This window comes from Diospyros lotus, chromosome 5 (genome assembly GCF_014633365.1).
Source record: "Diospyros lotus cultivar Yz01 chromosome 5, ASM1463336v1, whole genome shotgun sequence".
In the NCBI taxonomy this organism is placed as follows: domain Eukaryota; kingdom Viridiplantae; phylum Streptophyta; class Magnoliopsida; order Ericales; family Ebenaceae; genus Diospyros; species Diospyros lotus.
Genome location: NC_068342.1, coordinates 310630 through 331786, shown reverse-complemented (window position 1 = coordinate 331786; position 21157 = coordinate 310630). Strand labels below are relative to the sequence as shown.

The window sequence follows — 21157 nt, the reverse complement described above, 5'->3', positions numbered from 1 at the left end:
AAATTCTTAAACATTAAAACTTATACTATTAATATTTTTTATTTAAAATTTACATAATATTTCAAAACTTACACCGTTGATATTTAGAATATTTAAAAAATAAGTATTAAATGCTTTTAAAATTAGAATATTTAGAATGATACTCTTTAAGAAAAAAAATCGTAATCTATGATACTCTTTATTTTACAGTGGTTAAGTAGACATAAATTATAATTGTAATTTTATCTTATTAACAGGCATACGTAAATAGACACAAATTATAAGTGTAATATTTCTAATTTTAAATATAGATTAAGGAAACTTTAAATATCGATTAATGTTTCTAACTTTAAATATTTTATCTAAAAATATTTTTCTCACAAAAAATAAAAGAAAAACAACAAAAAGGAAAGAAAAAGTATAGAAAGTCCGACGGGTTTACCGACCGCCTTGCTGAAATGGGGCAAAAAGACAATTTTGCCCCGCCTACTTTTCAAAGTGGTGGGCCACTGTTGCTCTCTCTTTGCTTGCTCGTCTTTTTTCCATAGCCACCGCCTTGCCGCTACCTTCACCTCGCTGTCACGCCTTGCCCCCGTCTCCTTGCTACCCTCGCCTCTGCCTCATCGCCGCCTTGCCTCGCCGACCTGTCGTTGCATCTTGAAGATGCAACAACGGTCGGCGAGGCAAGGCAAGGCAAGGCGAGGTGGCAGAAACGAGACGAGGGCAGCGAGGCAATGGGGGCAAGGCAAGGACAATAGCAAGGCGACAACCATGGAAGGGAGACGAGCAAGCAAGGAGAAAGTAAGTAGTGGCACACTTTGCAAATTTGCAAAGTAGGGGAGGGCAAAATCGTCTTTTTGCCCCCTTTCTGTAAGGGACTCGATAAGCTCGTCGGACCTTGTAGAATGAGTCAAAAGGAAATTTTCTAAAATATTATAGAAACATATACTATAACATAAGGAGTAAGTGAGCAGATTCATCCGCAAACAACTTGTTGAAAGCAATCACAAACTCTCATATTTATTGATTTGGGAAAACACTTCAGCTCCAACGACATAAATCGATTCAGCCAAGAAGATCATTACAATTCATAAATCATCCACAACAACACATCCAAACGAAACACAGCTCGTTGACGACATCAAAGATGAAGAAAATGATTTCCAGAAACATATACTGATGAGTTATCGAAGCAAGAAATGATCACCTTGGAGGAAAGGGTAAGGGATAAGAGATTGAAGGGTGGGGGTTTGTGAGAGAGAGGAAGAAAGAGAGACACTAAGTGAAGGAGTGGGTGAATGGATCTGTGAGAGAGAGAGGGGCACTGAGGGAGGATGAGATGATTTTGAGAGAAAAAAATATGTTGATATTTGATCTTAGCTATTAATCAATGTTCAAAATTCATTTTAGTTATAGGATTAAAATGTATTTTAGACATTTTTAAAATTGGTTCTGTTTTATTATATAGATTTTCTAAGACCCATTAATTAAAACTCAAATTTTACTTACACATATCCAAGGCATACAAATGTTACATGTCAAATTTTGAAAAAAGAAATACGCGGGGATTGTGATTTTCTATAATAATAATAATACAAAGGGTGCAAAAGGTACTGTGTTTCTTTTTTATTTACCTGAAACTTTTTCCCCTTTTCCAACTATCATATTTGGCTTTATTTTATGGACTTTCTAGTTTACATAATTCAAACCTATTTCATAAAATAAAAATTAAAAAAAAAAAACATTTAGTAGAAAGTGTTCGGAAAGACGGATAAGATCCAGTGATCCACCTTCCCATCCCATCGAGCTTTTAAAAGGATGAACCATGCTCTCTCAAAGCTACCTCCTCCAAAGCTTGTTTCCAAGATAGGAATACCACCGTAAGGAATTAAAGCCCATGCATATATATATATATATATATATAGCATATAGATAGATAGATAGAGAGAGAGAGAGAGAGAGAGAGAGACAAAGAAACAGGATGATTCAAACTGCATTCTCCAACCAAGTTTGTGTTTGCCACCCATTACTCATGGTGGGGCTCTCTACAAATGAAATGAAATGAAACGTGTTGTTGAATCAGTGCTGGAAGATAAGGTCCACGGCAATCCTTGATAACAAATAGTAACTTTAATGTCTGCACATTCAATGATTCTTCCGTGGAAGTTGGTCTTTAGATGATTGAGCATCAATCCCATCGATGATGATTCCAATATCACAACTGCATCCCTTCCTTGAGCTGTAAACTCTGCCATCGCACCAGATACCAGCATTACAGTAGAGTAAATATTTGTTCCGTAAACGTCCCAAGGCGCCAACCAAGGTAAACTAAAGCCTAGTTCTAATTATTGTAGAGATGAAAATATAAAGGTAGATAGCATCACTCCGTTCACATACTATCCACTCTCCTCCGTTAATGACAGCGCAAGAATTTCAGGATTCAGAGTGCATGCCAACCGAGCATATATAAGAAATACACTAAAACATAAGAATACTTTCTAATTCCAAGCGTAGAAAGTTTTTTACCCAAGTTGAAAATAGGTACCAACAACTACAGGGCATGTTTGTCAAGCTTGTCCTTTGACAATTAGCGCTTCAGGGGTTTAATCAAGACAAAACGCCATAACTTCAGTTCCATAGCCCAAAAAAGGCACCTAAAAAGGTTGATGGCATTAAACCAATAGTTCAATGAAAACACCTAATTGCCAATAGGATTTAAGTTCCACAATAAATGTTCCAGCACACTGCACACTACGTTCCAAAACAGTCCAAAAGTTTTGCCCATTAGTACTATTATCATTTTTTGTTGCATGAGATAATTAAATATAATGAACTAAATCTAGAATTACCAACACTTTTGGCATCACAAGATGTGAAGAACAGAAGCAGTTGCTTATTAGGCTAAAAGCCCCTTTAATATTTTGGTTTGGCAGTTGGTTTTCCAAATGTAAAAAACAAAACTGACTGCCCAATATAGGAAAAACTGTGATCTGGTGCTTTGGGGCGGTTTGATTTTTTCCTGACACACCCCTAGCATGCAGCATGACAAACATGACATGACAAATCTTAGAGGAGAAAGCTGAAAAATTAGGAATTTGCAATTGATTGTCAAAGATTACAGAAACAAATCAATAGCTGCAGCTTATATACAGAGCTCAGCTAAGAGAAGCTAACAGAAAAGAATCTATCGGTTACAAAACTAAACTCTATACAAACTAACTGCCTAATATAACTTTAATAGATTTAACTAACATCTGTTATAGTTTGTTAGCCCTTCTTTGATATGATATTCCATTAAAACTAAAACTGACCACTCACTCCATGCAAGGGGAAAATAATTTCTGGCAATAATGCTTTAAGTTGAGGCCCCAAAAAGCTTCAGAATGACGCCTTTGTCTTGCAAAGATACACCTCATATATTAGGTTAATTGGTGAAAACATCACTTCCAGTTTCCATGACCATGGGCATTTTAAGTCAACAAATGATTATGTTGGATACAAGAGAGACTAAACTTACCTAACACGCTGAGCATTTATTAGAACAGAATTATATTGGATCAAGTACTCTGATGCCAGCAGTCTTGTCCCATTCTTCAGGCGGGGCAGCATCAGCCATTATCTTTTCCTGACCACGCCAAAGTATCTGAATTCCAAAAACGAAACAAGTTATTGAGCAAGGCTAAACAAAAGCAATATGCAGACCAAGGAATATAAGAAACCTCACAAACCTGGAAAATGCGAGTAGCTTACCTTATCAATGACACCAAATTCTTTAGCTCTTGTGGAATCCATATAAAAAGGTCTTTTCATCACACCAGCGACATCCTCAACAGACTAGCGCCATATCAAATTCATCCAATCAGCACTTCTTTATCTTCTGTATTTTTTTTTTTTTTATAACTTTTTTTCCTCAAAAATCAAACAATAAATACGTCTGATGAATTCATACTCACATTTCCAGTGTGCTTAGCCAGGAGCTCCACAAGAGTATCCCTATTTATTATTACCTGCAAAAGCAATTAAGTAGGTCTGAAGATCCCACAAGATGCAAGTCTACTAACATGTAGATGCACAGAGGCAAAGCACACACACACATATATATGTATACATGATATGCAAGCGGTGGTCTAAATTATTAATTGTACTTATCTTTCAACTGAAGACACTCCAATATTCACCATAGCAAAATCAACTACAGGAAGCATTCTTCTAAAACCAATGTGTCTAAGCTGAGAAAAAATAAGTAAATAACCAAAGAGTAATGAATGAAGCAGAGTACAGCAATGAATGAAGCAGAGTACAGGAGCAAAGATCAAAACCTACCCGTATGCTACACTACTTATAAAGAGCTTGCTTAAAGAGTAACTAGTTCAGAGTAAATGCTCCATCACTATAAAACTAGCTCTAGACTAGGATTTCTTACTAAATTCAAACATCAAAAACACTCCTGGATTTGCGTGCTTAGGAGAATTCAGTACAGATCAGGGACATTTGGACTTAAAAGCTCCATGAAACAACACATGCTAGTAGCAGGTGTATCACAAATGGGATTCCATCCATCCAATTCTGGCTTCTGTTTGTTTTAAGTTTTCAGTAAAGTAAATCCTAACCTGAAAGTTCCATGCAACTGTTGGAATGTGCATCAAACTTGATGACTAACCCATAGAATTATGTAACCAATATGCTGGGAATCATTTTAACAAAATGTATAAAAGAACACTAGAAATCTCAAAGAACACCAAGCATCTATTGCTATTCGCCAAGCCCTAGGGGTTGCTTGGCACATCTTTGCAATAGACCTTTTTTCATTTTCATGGGAGATTATGCTTCCATTCACATCAAAGAGATAGCAAACAAGTAATAGAAGTAGGTACGATACTTATAGCTTCTAGCCTATGACTTTTATTGCCCCCCCCGCTGCCGGTTACTTGTATGCTACTTGTCAAAAAGTTTATCAGTAGGAAGAGTAACTTTTTTGATACTTACTGTTGTTCTCCATTGACATGAGATGCAAGTGTCTATGCTGGACAAGACTATTGTGGTGCTACAGAACATAAACTAGAGCAGTTAGTTAAATAAGATTTCATTTTTTAAAATATTTCTATTGTATAGGTTTGGTGCCCATCACTTACTATTACATAAACATCCAACTTTTGTAAGTTAAAAAGCACGTTGCCACACCCGGCCAATTTTAGAGAATTTTAAACTATATGAGCATTTAAATCACACAGCTAGTGTGTTGTTTGCTCTTCATGGCTGAGCCAAAAGCAGAATATGCAGCTCTGTGGCTTCTTTTCCACACTCACATACATTTAGCTGAGGAATAGACATGCGTGCACATGCATAACACAGAAAATCTGTTATGGGCAAGTCCAAAGATTTAAAAAAAAAAAAAATGTTATCCTATATAGGTTTGCATTCCATAATAACTAGCCAATCAAACTGAGTCACAACTGTAATTCAAAAACAAAGCCAGGCCAACCAAATGAATTTTAACCAACCTCCTTTGCACGGATAAGAACGTCACTGGCAGGCATCAGTCCAGATGATGGGACACGGGGCTGTTGGATCATGGCTACAATGAATAAATAAATAAGTGATTCCTTATGCAAGTTAATATTGAACAATGCAAACTTAACAAATGCCATTTTATTAAAAATGCAAATCATACCTTTGGCATGGGGCATCATAAATCGTTTGCCCTTGGTTCCTGCTGCCAGTAAGAGGCATGCCTGCCCTATAGCAGCCCCAACCGCAACTGTGTGGATCTACATAAGGAAATAAGATATGAAAACACAACACTAGACAAAATTAATAAATAAGTCACTTTTAGGATTCCTATTGTGAACCAAATTTGTTGGACGATATTTGATCATAAACCTCTTTGGATATTTGATTTGTGTAAAACAAATAATTATGCACCCATGGTGCATCCTTCATTACAAAGTAGAGCTGGTGGCTACCCCACATCAAAGTCATGTTCCATTCATGTGATCAGTTTGAGCACAATGTGAAACAAGCACCTTTACCAGTTGGGCAGTCAATTCATTCAAATTACAAAATTTGTTTGATCATGGAATTCATAGGAAATAAGGCAAAAATTTTAGTCAACCTATATGGTATACTGGGTTGAGCATAGAGCAACAAGTGGACTGCGGACATAAAATCTGGACTCAATTTCAGACTCACCTACATTCAGTTTGGCTACAAGTCAATACATAGGTATGTTTTAGACATACAACAAACTGATCCATTTACCTGTCTTCTCTAGCCATGACTATATCTCTAGTAAAGCCAATATATCTCATATAATGCTTAAAAGCTTCCTACCAGATTTTCTTTCATCTCTTTTTACTTCTTTTGCTACAAACTTCTTCCATTCCACCCACTGTCCCCTTGATTGCATCTTGCACATTTATCTTTAATAACTTGTTATAAATAATCTTGTTTTTAGTTCTATCTTCTCCTATACTACCGCACATCCACCATAACATTTTCACGTCAATTATGCACACATTTTTGTATTATTGATACTTAGCTACCCTAAATTCAATGCCATGGCCATAAAAAAAGGTGCCTTTAGAGCGATTTAATAAAACCTCCATTTTAAGTTTAAAGAAATTTTACAATCATATAAATACTGTTGTTACGAGAGTTATGCACAAGCATATTGCACATCTATGTATCATTACATATATCAGTTGGAACCGAGATTTGCAAATTTGCGTGGCAAACTTTACCTCATTCTTCAATTGCATCATGGCATCATAAATTGCAAAACCCTCAGTCTCCATCCCAACCTGAAATATGCATTTGAAGGCATGAATAGAAACCAAAAGAACCACTATAACATTCAAGAATCCAGAAAGGCAATTCACAGCTCACAACATAGAAGTACATATAAATAGAAAATGAAAACATAAATTTGTATTATCTTCTTTAGGTTTGTACAAGTTATGAAATAAAAAAGTATTACATCTAAAGCTGGAAAGAAGGCAGTTATTTTTTATAAACAACAGAGAACCCTTTTTCTTTTCTTTTTTTTTTCCACAGGTGGCAGACTGCATAGACTAGCCAGTTATCTTGCTCATTAAATGTATAATGCAATCTTGAATATTATCATTTAAAGAGAAACAAGTTTATACACCAATTAAAAATGCATAAGTATAATTCTCACAGTTTCACCATCATCACGAGTTGTTCCAGTAGAATTAATATAGAGATATATCGGCTCTTTGGGGTCCATCCATTGCAGGTACATTAGTTCTGCAATGACAAGCTCCGTAACAGCAGGCACCAACTGAAAAAAATATTGAATTTGTCATGGCAAATTTAAGGGACGCTATTTGGGAGGGGAACAAGGAGAAGAATATAAAACAAACATTTGACTCATTATACATTTTATTTATGATATTCGCTTATTAAAAAGAATAGAATGGTGAACTGACATTCAGAAGTTTCTAGAAGTAAACAGAATACTTTACTGTTTACAGATATTGTGCCCACATTAAGGAGTTTTCCCTCTTATTTCATTGTTTATCAATCTGCCAGGGATGCAATGCTAATTACAGGATATCAAATTTCATGTGCTTTCAAAAGGTTGCTCCAAAAGGTTCTGAAAGTGAATAAAACTTAAGCATTACATTTTTTTCTCTTTTGCTTTTCTTTTCAGGTAAGTAGAATACTTGTGCATTTTACTTATCTTAGAGCCACATTAAATGGGTGCTCTCTCCATTTCACTGCATCATTGTACTTATCTAAGTGTCAGTGCACAAATGAATTGGAAGTATAGAACAACTTCCCCTAGCCATTTGCCTTTTCTTGTTATTTCCCATTGCTTAGTGTTAACTTTCCTATCTGTGTGTTCATGTAAACAGTTACATGCACAACAACATAATGGCACGCTATAATCCTAGAAAATAAAAGGGAGTTATATATGGCAGTTAAAGCACCTACCGGCATGCCAATGTAGACTATTCTACCATGAAGAAGTAACGAAGGCAAGTCTGGCGGTGGTCTCCTTGGTCTGTGTTCATTATATGAAACAGATCTTTCCACCTGATTAAAATGTAGAAGGGAAAAGGTCATCATCAGAAAATAATTAAATAACCACAAATGCATATAACCTCCTTGACATTTTGATATATTAGAAAACATGAAAGGAAACTAGATATTTTTTGAATTAGAGCAAAGAAAGTATTCATTTAAAAGTTGGATAATCACGTGTGCTAAGGTTGCAAAAGGAAAATCAATTGAAAGAAATCTACAATTTGATCGTTGGTATTAGGTAAATTCAGTAGGGTAAATTCAAATTGTAGATTTCTTTCAATTGGGAGAATCAGATTTCTCTCTGCTCAACTTCTACGCAAACTTAAACTAAGTTACCATTTCACATATCTCAAGTTTGCTAATTTCAAAAAATAAATTCATGAAACAAGGCAATTGACATATAACAAAATTTGCCTTGGAGGAATGAAGTACTGTGTGCGCGCGCGCGCGCGCATGTCTGCAAACTAAGCTGAAGCAAAACGCGTATAACAAATACACGAATATGCAATAGAAATCACGTATGACGAACCAACAAACAAATTTCATAAACATCAAATTGGCGATTCTAGCAACTAGTCAATTACTATTAAGAAGTGAAATTGAAATAGAGCAAGATTCAGTACTTGAGCGGGAGTAGCCATGAGCTTGGGAGAATCGAAGAGGTCCAAATACGGAGGCGTGTCTGAGTTGGAAGGGCGATTGAATAGCGTTTCCGGTGAAGTCGCAGCGACGGAGGCGAGCTTCGACAGGAACGGATCCTTAGGGTTGACTGGAGGCATTGGAATTTTAGCACTGCTTTTGGAATTAACCGCACAGAAGGTCTTAGTGAGCCGACGCCTCACGGACGACGACGAAGATGAAGAAGGAAGCGAAGTAGCCATCGGCAGCTGCAACGAGGCCACCATTTTTTCTGGCGACTTCAGCTTCGGTTCGTGTATGAGAACTTGGTTTGGATGGTGGTGGCTCCCTAGAAAGAAATGGGCTCTGGAGAAATGGGAGGTTCGAGTTCGACGGGTGGTCGATTCGGGCGTGACCCGATTGCCCAAATTCAGAGTTGGGTCTTCCCACAAAATGGATGATGGAAAGGTTTTATATTTTTATTTTCATTTTTTATTTATATTGTCACATAAATTAACTTTATTTAAAAATTAAATAAAATTTTATTTTATTTCATATTTCTACCTAAAAAGGGAAAATGATTCTTCAAACATATATTCGATGGTTATATGATTTTTAACATTAAATATTATTTATATGATATAAAAAAATTATTAACTAATTATTTTTATTATTTTATTTTATCAAAATAAATACATACTAAACAAGAGAATAAACAGAAAAATCATTAAAGTTAGAAATGAACAACATTTTGGTTAAATTAAAATAATCAAATTGAATCGATTGAAATTGTCGATTTGATTTAATTCAATCTATAAGTTGGTTTGATTCGATTTTTAAGTTTGAATGTTTCGGTTATTTTAATTTAATTTAATTTTTAAATTTATTTGATTTGAATATCTATTCAGTTAGTTCAATTCAAAATTTGGAACATATCTTATTTATTTAGATTGAGTAATTCAATTGATTCGATAATTAAATTGACCAAATACTCACTTTAATTCTTTTTGACTTCTTTGATCTGTTATGTTTTTTTATTTTTCAGTTTGCTTACTTTAAACGTCTATTCAATTGGTTTTGATTTAAATTTTGGAATAAATTTTATTTATTCAAGTTGAGTAATTAAGTCAATTCCACAACTAAATTAATTGAATTCTCATCTTGATTTTTTTTTTTTTTTTGGGTCAGTTCAGTTTTATCTAAATTTTCAATTTATCAATTTGTTGAATTTAAAGATGTATGGTATCACTTCAGTTAAATTTTTGAAACAAATTAAATCTATTTAATTCGAGAAGTGAATAAAATGATTCAGAGTGTAGTGTAGTGTAGGGTGGTTGTTTTGTAAATAAAATGATTCTATATGAATGAAATGGGGGGCAGCGGCAGAGGCAGCAGGTGGGGTGTGGGGGGGTTGTCAAATCGGGAACGACACAACAGTGGAAGCGCACCAGAGGCAGACATAGAGTCGGCAGTTTTTGCATTCAGTGGGGGACTCTCTTTTTATATATATATATATATTTTACGGGACCTGAGTCATACGAGGCCTCCGTGATGTGTAAATCTTGTCGTTTCAACGGCCCAGATCTCGCCCAACCACCCCACTCCCCTTTTATCCCACGATGGTGATGATGATTCCCATCCCCTCACTCACTCACTCCCCCATCCATCCTTCAGATTTACATCCCGATTTCACCGTACAAACAAAGCTAAACACTCACTCACTTTTCTCTCCTTTCCTTTCATTCATTTTCTCTCCTTTTTCTTTTCTTTCCTTTTCTTTTTAACATTGAAAGTAAGTAAATACACACACGTCATCCCTCAAATATCCCCTTTGCATTGCATTGTTTAATAGCATTGTATTAAGATAAAAAATAAATACATATTAAACTTTAATTTATTATAAAATTCTATAATTATTATCGATTGTTATTAAAAAAATTTAATCGGACAATGACGTAGTTAACAACATAAATAGTCACTTAACTTCACATAAAAGTACAAAAATATCACTAAACTTTGTGATAAAATATGAAAAAAATACCAAATTTGTACTGAGTTCGTTAGTTTTTTTTTTAATGACAATTGACTGTAAATATAGAATTATATATTAAATTAAAGTTCGATAATCTTTTGATTACAAATTAAAAGTAGATAATTTTTTTTTTGTTCCTTAGTGTAAAATTTGATGACTATTTATATTATTTAGCCGATAGAGTGCCTATCCCAAACTCACTGCTACTGATCTTTATATTATCATTCAATGAATATAAGTAATATTTATAGTAGATAGCATCACGATAGATCTAAAAATAGTAAAGTTTATTATTATATGATACAACACGACACGGATATAATAGGTCACGAAGTAATAATTTAAGTTTAAATAAAAAAAATATTATGTGCTTGAATTATTAGTCATATCATCAATCAATCCCGTGAATTTAATTATGAAGATGTCATTTGGCAATAAAAATAGAAGAGCGAGAATGTGACTAATTTTTTGATATGAAGGTAAGATTAATTAGATAGTGGTTGACATTAATTAATTAATTAATTATCTTCCTTGGCATGCCATATCCATATGGCTGGCTGGCTGGCTCACTTTCAGGTTCCACTGAAGGAGGGTTTGCCTCCAATATCCGACTGCCCTTACTATATAATATATATATATATATATATATAATTAATGCCCCCCAAGTTGCCACGTTAATTCCTTGACTCCACAATCTCACTCACTAGTTAGTGACAGGCCTCCACAGGCACTGAAATTCTGAAGCTTAATTCCTCCCTCTATATATAACAAGCAAAGCAACCCCTATGACTCGACTCAACTCTCCAGACTCTTCACTTTCTTATTGACTTAAAGACTTCTCTCTCTCTCTCTCTCTCTGTGGCCAATCCATGGCGGCCCACTCTCACGCCACCGGATCACAGAAACCCTCCGGCGGAGGCTGGAGATCCGCCATTTTCATCATCTGTAAGCTTTCGGCTAGCTCTCGGATCCTCTAATTAATTAACTGCAATTCTTCTTCTTCTTCTTCTTCTTCTTCAAGTTATTTACGACAATCTAATTGATTAATTACTCGACGAAATTGATGAACGCTGAAATTAATAAAGCAAGCAGTTGACTGTCCAGTGTGTGGTGATCGTTAGAGTTTAATTAATTGCTGTACATGTGACTGGAAATTAAAATGAATGAATAATCTTATTGAACGAATTAATTCATGCAGTTGTGGAGATGGCGGAGCGGTTCGCGTACTACGGCGTTTCCGGCAACCTGATAACGTACCTGACAAATGTGCTCGGGGAGGCTACTGCGACGGCTGCAAAGAATGTCAACATCTGGCACGGAGTTTCTGCAATCTTCCCCGTCTTCGGTGCATTTATTGCCGACTCCTATCTAGGCCGTTTCAAGACCATCCTCCTCTCATCCATCACCTACCTCATCGTGCGTTCCTCCCACTCACATCTTTTAAATTATTTTCTCTTTCTTTTTTTTTTTGGTTCAAATATGTTTCAATTAATCATATATAGAAGGATTCATAAGTATACATATATATGTGTGTGTGTGTGTGATGATTAAAATTATTCTTACATAAACGGTACGCGCGCGCGCGGAACTCAACTCCATAGCAATATTCATCAACCTCTCGTGATATGTATATACACGAAAACTAACATAACATTTGTATGTATAGCATATATAACATGAGTGAGACTGATATCTTACAATTATTAAACGATTATGGTTAGGGTTATAATATTGACAAACCATTATTTTATTAAAATTTTTAATTTATATTTATACGAAGAAAAGATCATCATGATGTAATGTGCGGGGACGAAGGACGATCATTTCGTTTTGAACAAAAATTCCAATTGCTTTTTACTCTTAAATTTTCCGAAGTAATATTTAGAGATAACGCGCATCGCTGATGGGTTGTGAATTAATCAACTTATAGGGACTGGTTCTGTTAACTATATCGGTGAAGACAGCTTCACTGCGGCGTTCCCCGCCTTTTTTCTTCACGGCTCTTTACATACTGGCCGTCGGAGAAGGTGGGCACAAGCCATGTGTGCAAACATTCGCTGCTGATCAATTCGACGAGGAGGTGCCTGCGGAGAAGAAGGCCAAGAGCTCCTTCTTCAACTGGTGGTACTTGGGAATAGTGGTCGGCGCTACCACCGCCATACTGGTGGTGATCTATGTGCAAGATCACGTTGGATGGGCCGTTGGGTTCGGAATGCCGACGGGGGTTACCGCAGTGGCTCTTGTGCTCTTTCTGATAGGGAGTAGGACTTATCGCCGGGAAGCTCCTGTAGGAAGCCCCTTTACTAGGGTGGCGCAAGTGTTAGTTGCGGCGGCGAGGAAGCGGCGTGTTCGTGAAAGTCATGGTATTTTTTGTGAAGAGACCGGCGGAGATTCGGGAGGTCTACCTACGCTTCGATCTTTGGCTAGGACGAATCAGTTCAGGTATGTTTCAATTTTTCCCAAAATTTTAAGTGCTGAAATATTCTGTTTTTCTTTCAACTTTCTTTCACGAATCTTTAACTCCGAAATTAATTAGTATAATAGGGTACCTTTCCTATCGCATATACTTATTTCTTAAAATGTTCTTTCTTGCATAATTACGCTTCATATATATATATATATCTCAATTCTAAAACTCGACCGATGACGACCTTACTGATATTAACACTTTTAATATAACGATGATTATATATCTTTTTTTAGTAACCATAGGTTGCGTGGTTAATTCACATGCTAGAGTTAATGTATAGCATTTGGTTTTTTGATCTCACAGCGCAAGTGCTTAGCTTATTTCACATGGATGACTGCTTAAAAAAAGTAAGGATGGCAACACTTACTGTATGCTTTATTGACTCCAATCAATCAAGAAGGTTGCGTACTCCCATATACTAATGATTGTCTATTCCATGAGACAATAACCGTTGCATGATACATTAAGAGTCATCGAATGTATATCTATAACAGTCAGCATTTTCAAGTGGTTGTTAGGACTACGACTATCCAAAATCATCACAAAAAGCATATCTTAAGTGGATCGAATTGAATGAACCATTCACTATATGTGGCTAATACTAAAAACCCAATTTCTATACAAAAAAACCTAGCACATCCCAATTAGGATAAAAATTGATAAATTAAGCTCAATAGCTTTAAAATTTCATTAAATTACAACGGAAATCTTACATTTTGGATAATTTTATAAAAAGTCAAATGTGACCCATGTAATGCAAATTTTACTTATTTTTATGTAACTTTTGAACGGTATGATCATAGTTAGTGTTATTTTTACAAAGTGTGAGATATATTGAACTTTAAGCTATACTATAAAGTGTAATTTACAACAAAAAGATTTAAGACAATCAAAATTCTATAAAACGAGTTCACCTACTATTTTTTTGGCAAGAGTTCTCACCCTCAAATTTTGCATGCTTGTTTCATGTGGCACTCATGGTTTTGTGGGCTATATGTGCATAATTATAGTACTAGCTAGAAGAATAGTGATATATAATTATAATTATATATGTAAATAATGTATATTAATAGTCATGTTCATTGAAAATCTCTCTCATATTCATTGAAAATCTCTCTCCAATGAACTTGGTGTAAAGATGTAGTAGACTGACCTCAATGGATCAAATTCATTTGGAAGAAGCATCCCTTGAAGTGGGTTGTAATCAGTGCATCTAGTGCAAAGTTGTCAAAAAGGCTACCCTCCAATATATGGATCAAATTGTGCAGTAACTGCACCCTGTGTGTGTATATATCACACGCGCGAGCAATCACCCAACCGGTCATGTGACATTTTGTCAAGGTGGGTAGAGAGAGAGAGAGAGGGAGAGGGCGGGTATGAGCTAGTTAATACATATCTATACATACGCAAATGATTCCGATTGGTCCGGTATATGTCATATCAGGAAAGTCAAAAAGTTTTAAATCACTTTTAGTGAGCTCTGGTTCATGAACGACTATTGCACTGGTACCTAATAAGAGCTGAGAAATGAAAGGAAAGAGAAACATAGATGGTCTCTCAAGATCCTGCAGGACAGGAAATGTATCTTAAAAAGAGTCCTAGCCAATACCAGTACTGCTGGGGGGCTGAGGTTGGCCCTGCAGATGGATGGATGGATGGATAAAAGTGTAATGCGCCAGGTTTAGTGTCTCACCACTTAAAGCGCACTAGCTTCTACTAGCCATTCAAGTGCTTTCTTATTGAAAGAAAAAATATGAAATCTAATCATGGCTAGCTACAATTTTGATAAACTTTAATTGTGATATAAAGAAATACTTGGAAATTGACCAAGGTTCTCTTGACTATGATCTCCGTGATTTTATGTTTTTTCCCTAATTTTTTGTTCTTCTTCGTTTCAAAAATTGAACGGTACTGCCTTCATAATTAGCTGATCAATACAAAAAGAGATTATTTTCCTGACTAGCTACTTTTGTTGTTCATTAAATTAATGACACTCTGGGTTACCTCTGTAAGCAAGAAGAACATCTTCCACACTTTAACTGATCAAGAAATTAACTTGAGATTAATTCGAAATGCAGATTCTTGAACAAGGCAATGATCATGGATGAAACAGACATGTCAACAAAAACCAGAAACCCCTGGAGGTTGTGCTCAGCAAATCAAGTGGAAGAGGTGAAGCTCCTCCTTCGACTAGTACCCGTATGGCTAAGTTGCTTGATGTTTGCTGTTGTGATTGCACAACTGAGCACCTTCTTCACCAAGCAAAGCAGCACAATGATCAGAAAGATTGGGCCGCACTTTGAAATTCCTGCAGCTTCCTTCCAAGTGTTCACCGGCCTGACAATTCTCGTGGCCGTCCCGATGTATGACTGCGTCCTCGTTCCCACGGCCAGAAGCATCACCGGCCACCCAGCGGGCATAACAATGTTACAGAGAATGGGAACCGGGATTTTCCTATCTGCAATCACCATGGTTGTATCAGCTCTTGTGGAGGCCAAAAGGGTCAAAGCTGCAAGAGACCATGGCCTTACTGAGGCTCCAAAATCAATTGTCCCCGTGACTGCATGGTGGTTGCTGCCACAGTACATTTTATGCGGGCTGTCTGACGTATTCACTGTGGTGGGGATGCAAGAGCTGTTCTATGATCAAATGCCGGAGCAGATGAGAAGCATTGGAGCAGCGGCACACATCAGCATTCTGGGGGTGGGCAGCTTCATGAGCAGCGGTATTATATCTGGGGTGCAAGCCATCAGCTCGAGATTTAGTGATGGGTGGCTGGGCGACAATCTGAATCGGGCCCACCTTGATTACTTCTACTGGATACTGGCAGGTCTTAGTGGTGTGAACTTGTGTGTCTACGTGTTGGTTGCCAAGGGTTTTGTGTACAAGAAAATGGACTGTGATGGGCCAGGGAAGGTGGTGGACGGAGGAGCTTAAGTAGTAGAAGGCAGGGCTAGATGCCTAGGCAAATCCTGGTCAGGTCAATTCTGAAATCCACAATGACATATAGCTTGGAATTTGGGATTTGGATGCAATAGATGCAATAGCTAGCTAGCTAGCTACTAGGGGTTTGGACATATATATATATTTATATATATATATATCATATGAATGGCAGTCTGTGTCAAGGTCAGATGGCAGAGGCTCAGACTTGGAACTCGAGAGTCAACAAGTGGAGTCTGCATGAGTACGTGACTTGACATCACAAGTATCAAAATTCCATGTTTTATCATATGTTACCTGCCCTTTTCTTTTCTTTTTATGAATCATAATCATATATTTATATATTGAAGTCAAAAAGAACATATAAAGTGTTTAAAATTAGGAATTACTTGAAAAGATAATTTTCAATTTACACATTTTTACTGAAGAAATGCGTATACAGTAGAATATATGCAGAAATTACAAAACCCAAACCAGAAATCAATTAAAAAGTAAAATGAACCGAAGAACAGAATCATAAGCCACCCTGTAACACCAAGGACTTTTAATATTTTCTGACATATATTTTCACCAAGCAGTAGTCAGTGACTCAGTAGTCACAACCAAATTCAAATCCTTTGCATACATAAAAGAATTGAAACGTATCAAACAATCCAGACCAAACGCACGTAGAGCATATTTGTCATTCGCCAAACATAATATGAACATCTCAATCAATGAGCCGAGACAGCTCCCTCCGCCCCGGCGGCCTCATGAGCAGTGAACACCTTGGCAATCCTCTCCGTGGGCACCAACGGAAGATACGACGCAACCTTGTAGCCCTTCCCGGCACTGCAGCGAACAGTCTCATTGTACTTCTCGGAGCAGTAAGCAGCCGTTGGAACCACCGCCTGAGCCACCCGTGGGAAGAGAGGAAGGCGGTTGAGGGAGCGCCAGGCCGATGCAGCATACTGCTCGGCTACAGGTTCATACTTGGTATACAGACCCCTGGCTGCTGGCTCGTACTTAATGTACACATTCTTTGCAAGTCCTGATGCGGTGTCAACCACATTGGTCCGCTGGACTTCTGATGCCACGGCACGAGCAGTGGCCGGGGCCTTCTGCGCAGCTGAGAGTGCTTGGATCGACACCTTCTTCACCAGTGGTGACACCCTTCGCTCCAACTCGTTCACAGACACATCAACCTGCATCCGATGGATTTTTTATTCTTTTACAACTACGATCGCTTCATTAAACTAATACTCAATCCAAACTCGTTAACAAATTAGCCCCTCCCTTAAGCCATAATTTGATTCTATAAGAGAACCTCACCTCTGCTCAACCAATGGTTTTATGCTGCAGGTGTGGCATGTTAACTGAATGGTAGTTTGATAAATAGTTTTGGAGAAGTAGTGGTTCATTGATCTTTTTCTTATAAACAGTAGTAGATTTAAGCGAGATTCGCATTCAGCTCCACGTGAAACGAAGAGGATCTTTTAACTTCTAAGAACCAAACTGCAAACACCGTGGAGATCCCTCGACCTAGATTAGACGTGTATAGAGGAGCCCTAGACTTTGGCCCTTACCCTTTCATTGTCTCAATAATTTCAACTTCTCTTTTCACAGGGGGGCTAAGCTTATGAAAATTTTGGATCGCCTTAACGACAATACAATCTAATAACTGTTGATTTTTATGAGGAAAATCCAGCATTACCATGAATTCCTTCTCAGTGATATATCATATCAATACGGGTATTAAGCAAGAAGTCGATAATAATTAGCCAATTTTGATTGAGCCCAGATGAGTGAACTACACGGATTCCAGCGGTCTGGAAATGAATTTGGGGTATAAATTCAGAACCTTCGATGCATTAGAACAACCCCGAATTCCAAATTCCCAAAAACAAAACACAGACAACAAGGAGTTTGATTTAGAAAACCCTAATTCACCCAATTCAAAAGAAACACAATTGAGCCCGATTTTCATTTTCTTTCCCTTTCAGTTTCCTTGATTGCAAGAAACGGCCGGCCAAAAGCTATAAATGAATTTGTAAAGAGCAGGGGAAAACAGATTGATTAAAAAGAGAAGGAATCAAGGAAGCGAACCTTGCGATCCACGAACTTAAGGAGTTCAATAGGAACGTCGTGGAACTTATCGTAGACTGGACCGACGACGGTCTTCACGGTGCCTTCGACGGTTTCGACGCCGGGCTTGAGAGGGCCGGCGTTCTCCTTGGCGTAGCCGTACAGCCTGGAGAAGCACATCAGAGCGTGAAGCGTCGCCATCTGCACGAACTCCAGATACTTGAGCCTCTCCTTCTCCTCCTCCTCGATCTCAACCTAACGCACACAAAAATCAGGAATCCATCAAACCAAAAAAAAAAAAAAAAAGAAACATTTCAATTTCTTATATCACCATTTGCACTTCAAAAATCTGGAATCTCCTTACCGTTTGGGCTTGGAGATTTGGGTCTGATTCGGCCATGGTCAGAAGGTTTCGGAATTGTGAGGATTACGATGTTGGGAATGAATTGCAAGCAAGCAAGGAAGGAAGGAAGGTCGGTCGCGTGATATAAGCGAAGGAGGGGAGGGGGGATGAAGATTCTGGAAGAAAAGGGAAAGGCTTTTGATGAGAAAGCGTGTGAGGCGGAGAGGATCGGCGATTTACTCGGCGAGAGTCAAGAGTCAACGTCGATAACGACTGACTCTCCTTAGAGGTTAAGTTACGCCGCAATGATACAATCGGTTTCCCTGGGGACGCCGTTAACGTCAAACCCGCCCGCAGAAACCGAAACCGACTTCGTCAACCCAACTAATAATAAAAAAAGAAAGTTCAGTTTTACATCCGGCCCACAGATCTTTTGGGCCGGTCGGTTATCTAACTAAACTGGACTAGGCCCGCCACCAAGCCCAAGATACACAGTGTGAGTGTCTTTCTCCTCTCCTCTCCTCTCCTCTATATTAATTAACAAAATAATAATAATAATAATTCAGCTCGACTCAACTTCTCCTACATCCTTCAATTATGTACGCCAATGCGTCTCTGCAATTCTCATCTGTTCTTGCTTTTCTTGCCCCCATCCCCATCCCCATCCCTCAACTATGCTTTCTTCAGAGGAAAAGACCCCGTTGCAGAATCGCCTGCGTCTCCACCCCCCCGCCACGCAAGAGCAAATCGAGCACCAAGTTTACAGAAGGGACCAGCTCCTCCGACGCCGAAGAACTTGTTCGTCGGCTAATTCGGAATTTCGACGACAAGAGACCCTTACTCTCCACACTCAACAAGTATGTTAAGTTTATCAGGACAGAACACTGCTTTCTTCTCTTTGAAGAGCTCGGCAAGACCGATAAGTGGTTGCAATGCCTCGAGGTTGGGCCTCTTACTCCAAATTATTCATTTTCATCTTCTGGCTACTTGTGCTGATCTTCCAAATGTTTGTGAAAATGCTCCACTGATTATATACCAAACAAGCATTCATGCATGTAGCGAGAATTTTTGCTTTCCATCCTCAACAGTCCCATCTTTGAATTTGGAACTAAGTTTAACTGTAAAACAAACTCAGACCTCAGGCTAGCTGTTCTTGTTGTTGTGCTATTTGCTTTAATTACTTGGGCAATGGTTAGAAATTCGATTTGTACAAATTTGGGAAGTTAGCTAGAACTGGGTATTATATAGAGTATATTGGTTGGCACTTGGAGGGACGGATGTTTGCTTTACTACTTACTATTATTATGTCTTATGTTTAGGTCTTCAGGTGGATGCAAAAGCAACGGTGGTACATAGCTGATAATGGGGTCTATTCAAAGTTAATATCAGTTATGGGGAAGAAAGGCCAAACTCGGATGGCCATGTGGCTCTTCTCAGAGATGCGCAACAGTGGCTGCCGTCCAGACACTTCAGTTTATAATGCACTCATCACTGCCCATCTCCACTCTCGTGACAAATCCAAGGCTCTAGCCAAAGCTCTTAGCTACTTTGACAAGATGAAGGGAATGGAACGGTGCAGACCTAATGTTGTGACCTACAACATTCTTTTAAGAGCTTTTGCTCAGGCCAGAAACATTGATCAAGTCAATGCTCTGTTCAAGGATCTCGACGACAGCATTGTCACCCCTGATGCCTTCACCTTTAATGGCGTGATGGATGCCTATGGGAAGAATGGTATGATCAGAGAGATGGAGTCCACTCTCTCCCGCATGAAGAGTAATCAATGTAAGCCAGATATTATCACTTTCAATTTGCTGATCGATGCATACGGTAGGAAGCAGGAATTTGACAAGATGGAACAAGTTTTTAGGAGTTTACTGCGTTCCAAGGAGAAACCAACTCCTCCTACTTTTAATTCGATGATCACAAACTACGGGAAAGCACGGCTTAGGGAGAAAGCAGAGCACGTTTTCAAGAAAATGAGTGATATGGGTTATGCTCCGAGCTTTATTACCTATGAATGCCTGATCATGATGTATGGATATTGTGACTGTGTTGCAAGGGCTAGGGAAATTTTTGATGATATGGTTATGGTTGCGTCTGGAAAAAAAATCAAGGTTTCCAGTCTAAATGCTATGCTTGAAGTTTACTGCATGAATGGTTTAGCAATGGAGGCAGACAGGCTGTTCCACAGTGCCCGAAACAGTGCCAAGCTTTCTGTAGATTCCTCAACATATAAACTTCTCTATAAGGCTTACACTAAAGCTAACATGAAGGACCTTTTACAAAGGTTACTGACACAGATGAACACAGATGGTGTCATCCCTAATAAGAAGTTCTTCCTGGATGCTTTGGGAGCCTTTGGGACTTCCTCACCTGCAAGGCCCGAGTCTTCTGATTGATATGGCAGAAGTCTTAGGTCTTGTCTTTTTATTTTTTATTTGACCAAGCTCAAATTGGGAGTGGGCTTTTATCTAGATTGGTGAGAGTTGAACACCAGATTATTGCACTGCTGGGTCTATCTTGTTTCCCAAGTTACATATGGTATGCATTTCTTGCTTTTTGCCTTGTTTTTTAGGACACATACTCCTTACTGTAATCATAGGTCATGAGCCTTGAAGTTTTCCTACAAAAGTAGTATAAATATTGGGCATTTTCA

The 21157-nt window shown here is 37.9% G+C and overlaps 4 protein-coding genes across 6 annotated transcripts; 2 read left to right on the top strand and 2 right to left on the bottom strand.

The window, feature by feature from the left end:
* Positions 1–1946: 1946 nt before the first annotated feature.
* On the bottom strand, positions 1947–9023 carry LOC127802820 (ATP-dependent Clp protease proteolytic subunit-related protein 3, chloroplastic). Of its 3 annotated transcripts, none has more exons than XM_052338857.1 (10): positions 8652–9021; positions 7936–8037; positions 7157–7279; positions 6720–6779; positions 5651–5747; positions 5481–5554; positions 3933–3986; positions 3730–3813; positions 3497–3622; positions 1947–2227 (listed from the first exon to the last, which is right to left on the bottom strand). In XM_052338857.1, exons 1-9 carry the CDS (start codon positions 8931–8933, stop codon positions 3527–3529), a joined length of 972 nt encoding a protein of 323 aa, XP_052194817.1. In that variant the 5' UTR covers positions 8934–9021; the 3' UTR covers positions 1947–2227; positions 3497–3526. The 3 variants fall into 3 exon arrangements, with proteins under 3 accessions (XP_052194817.1, XP_052194818.1, XP_052194819.1); XM_052338858.1 differs by lacking the exon at positions 1947–2227 and adding an exon at positions 2255–2633 and having other exon boundaries at positions 8652–9023; XM_052338859.1 differs by lacking the exon at positions 1947–2227 and adding an exon at positions 3060–3375 and having other exon boundaries at positions 8652–9023.
* Positions 9024–11489: 2466 nt separating this feature from the next.
* Positions 11490–16777, top strand: LOC127801178 (protein NRT1/ PTR FAMILY 5.4). The gene is made up of 4 exons (XM_052336085.1): positions 11490–11623; positions 11877–12094; positions 12609–13120; positions 15227–16777. The coding sequence occupies exons 1-4, from the start codon at positions 11548–11550 to the stop codon at positions 16083–16085; spliced, it is 1665 nt and encodes a 554-aa protein (XP_052192045.1). The 5' UTR covers positions 11490–11547; the 3' UTR covers positions 16086–16777.
* LOC127801456 (pentatricopeptide repeat-containing protein PPR5 homolog, chloroplastic) lies at positions 16106–21061 on the top strand. The gene is made up of 4 exons (XM_052336639.1): positions 16106–16128; positions 16358–16409; positions 19060–19440; positions 19818–21061. Exons 1-4 carry the CDS (start codon positions 16106–16108, stop codon positions 20898–20900), a joined length of 1539 nt encoding a protein of 512 aa, XP_052192599.1. The 3' UTR covers positions 20901–21061.
* LOC127801180 (stress-related protein) lies at positions 16621–18691 on the bottom strand. The gene is made up of 3 exons (XM_052336087.1): positions 18520–18691; positions 18177–18410; positions 16621–17275 (listed from the first exon to the last, which is right to left on the bottom strand). The coding sequence occupies exons 1-3, from the start codon at positions 18553–18555 to the stop codon at positions 16805–16807; spliced, it is 741 nt and encodes a 246-aa protein (XP_052192047.1). The 5' UTR covers positions 18556–18691; the 3' UTR covers positions 16621–16804.
* Positions 21062–21157: the final 96 nt, after the last annotated feature.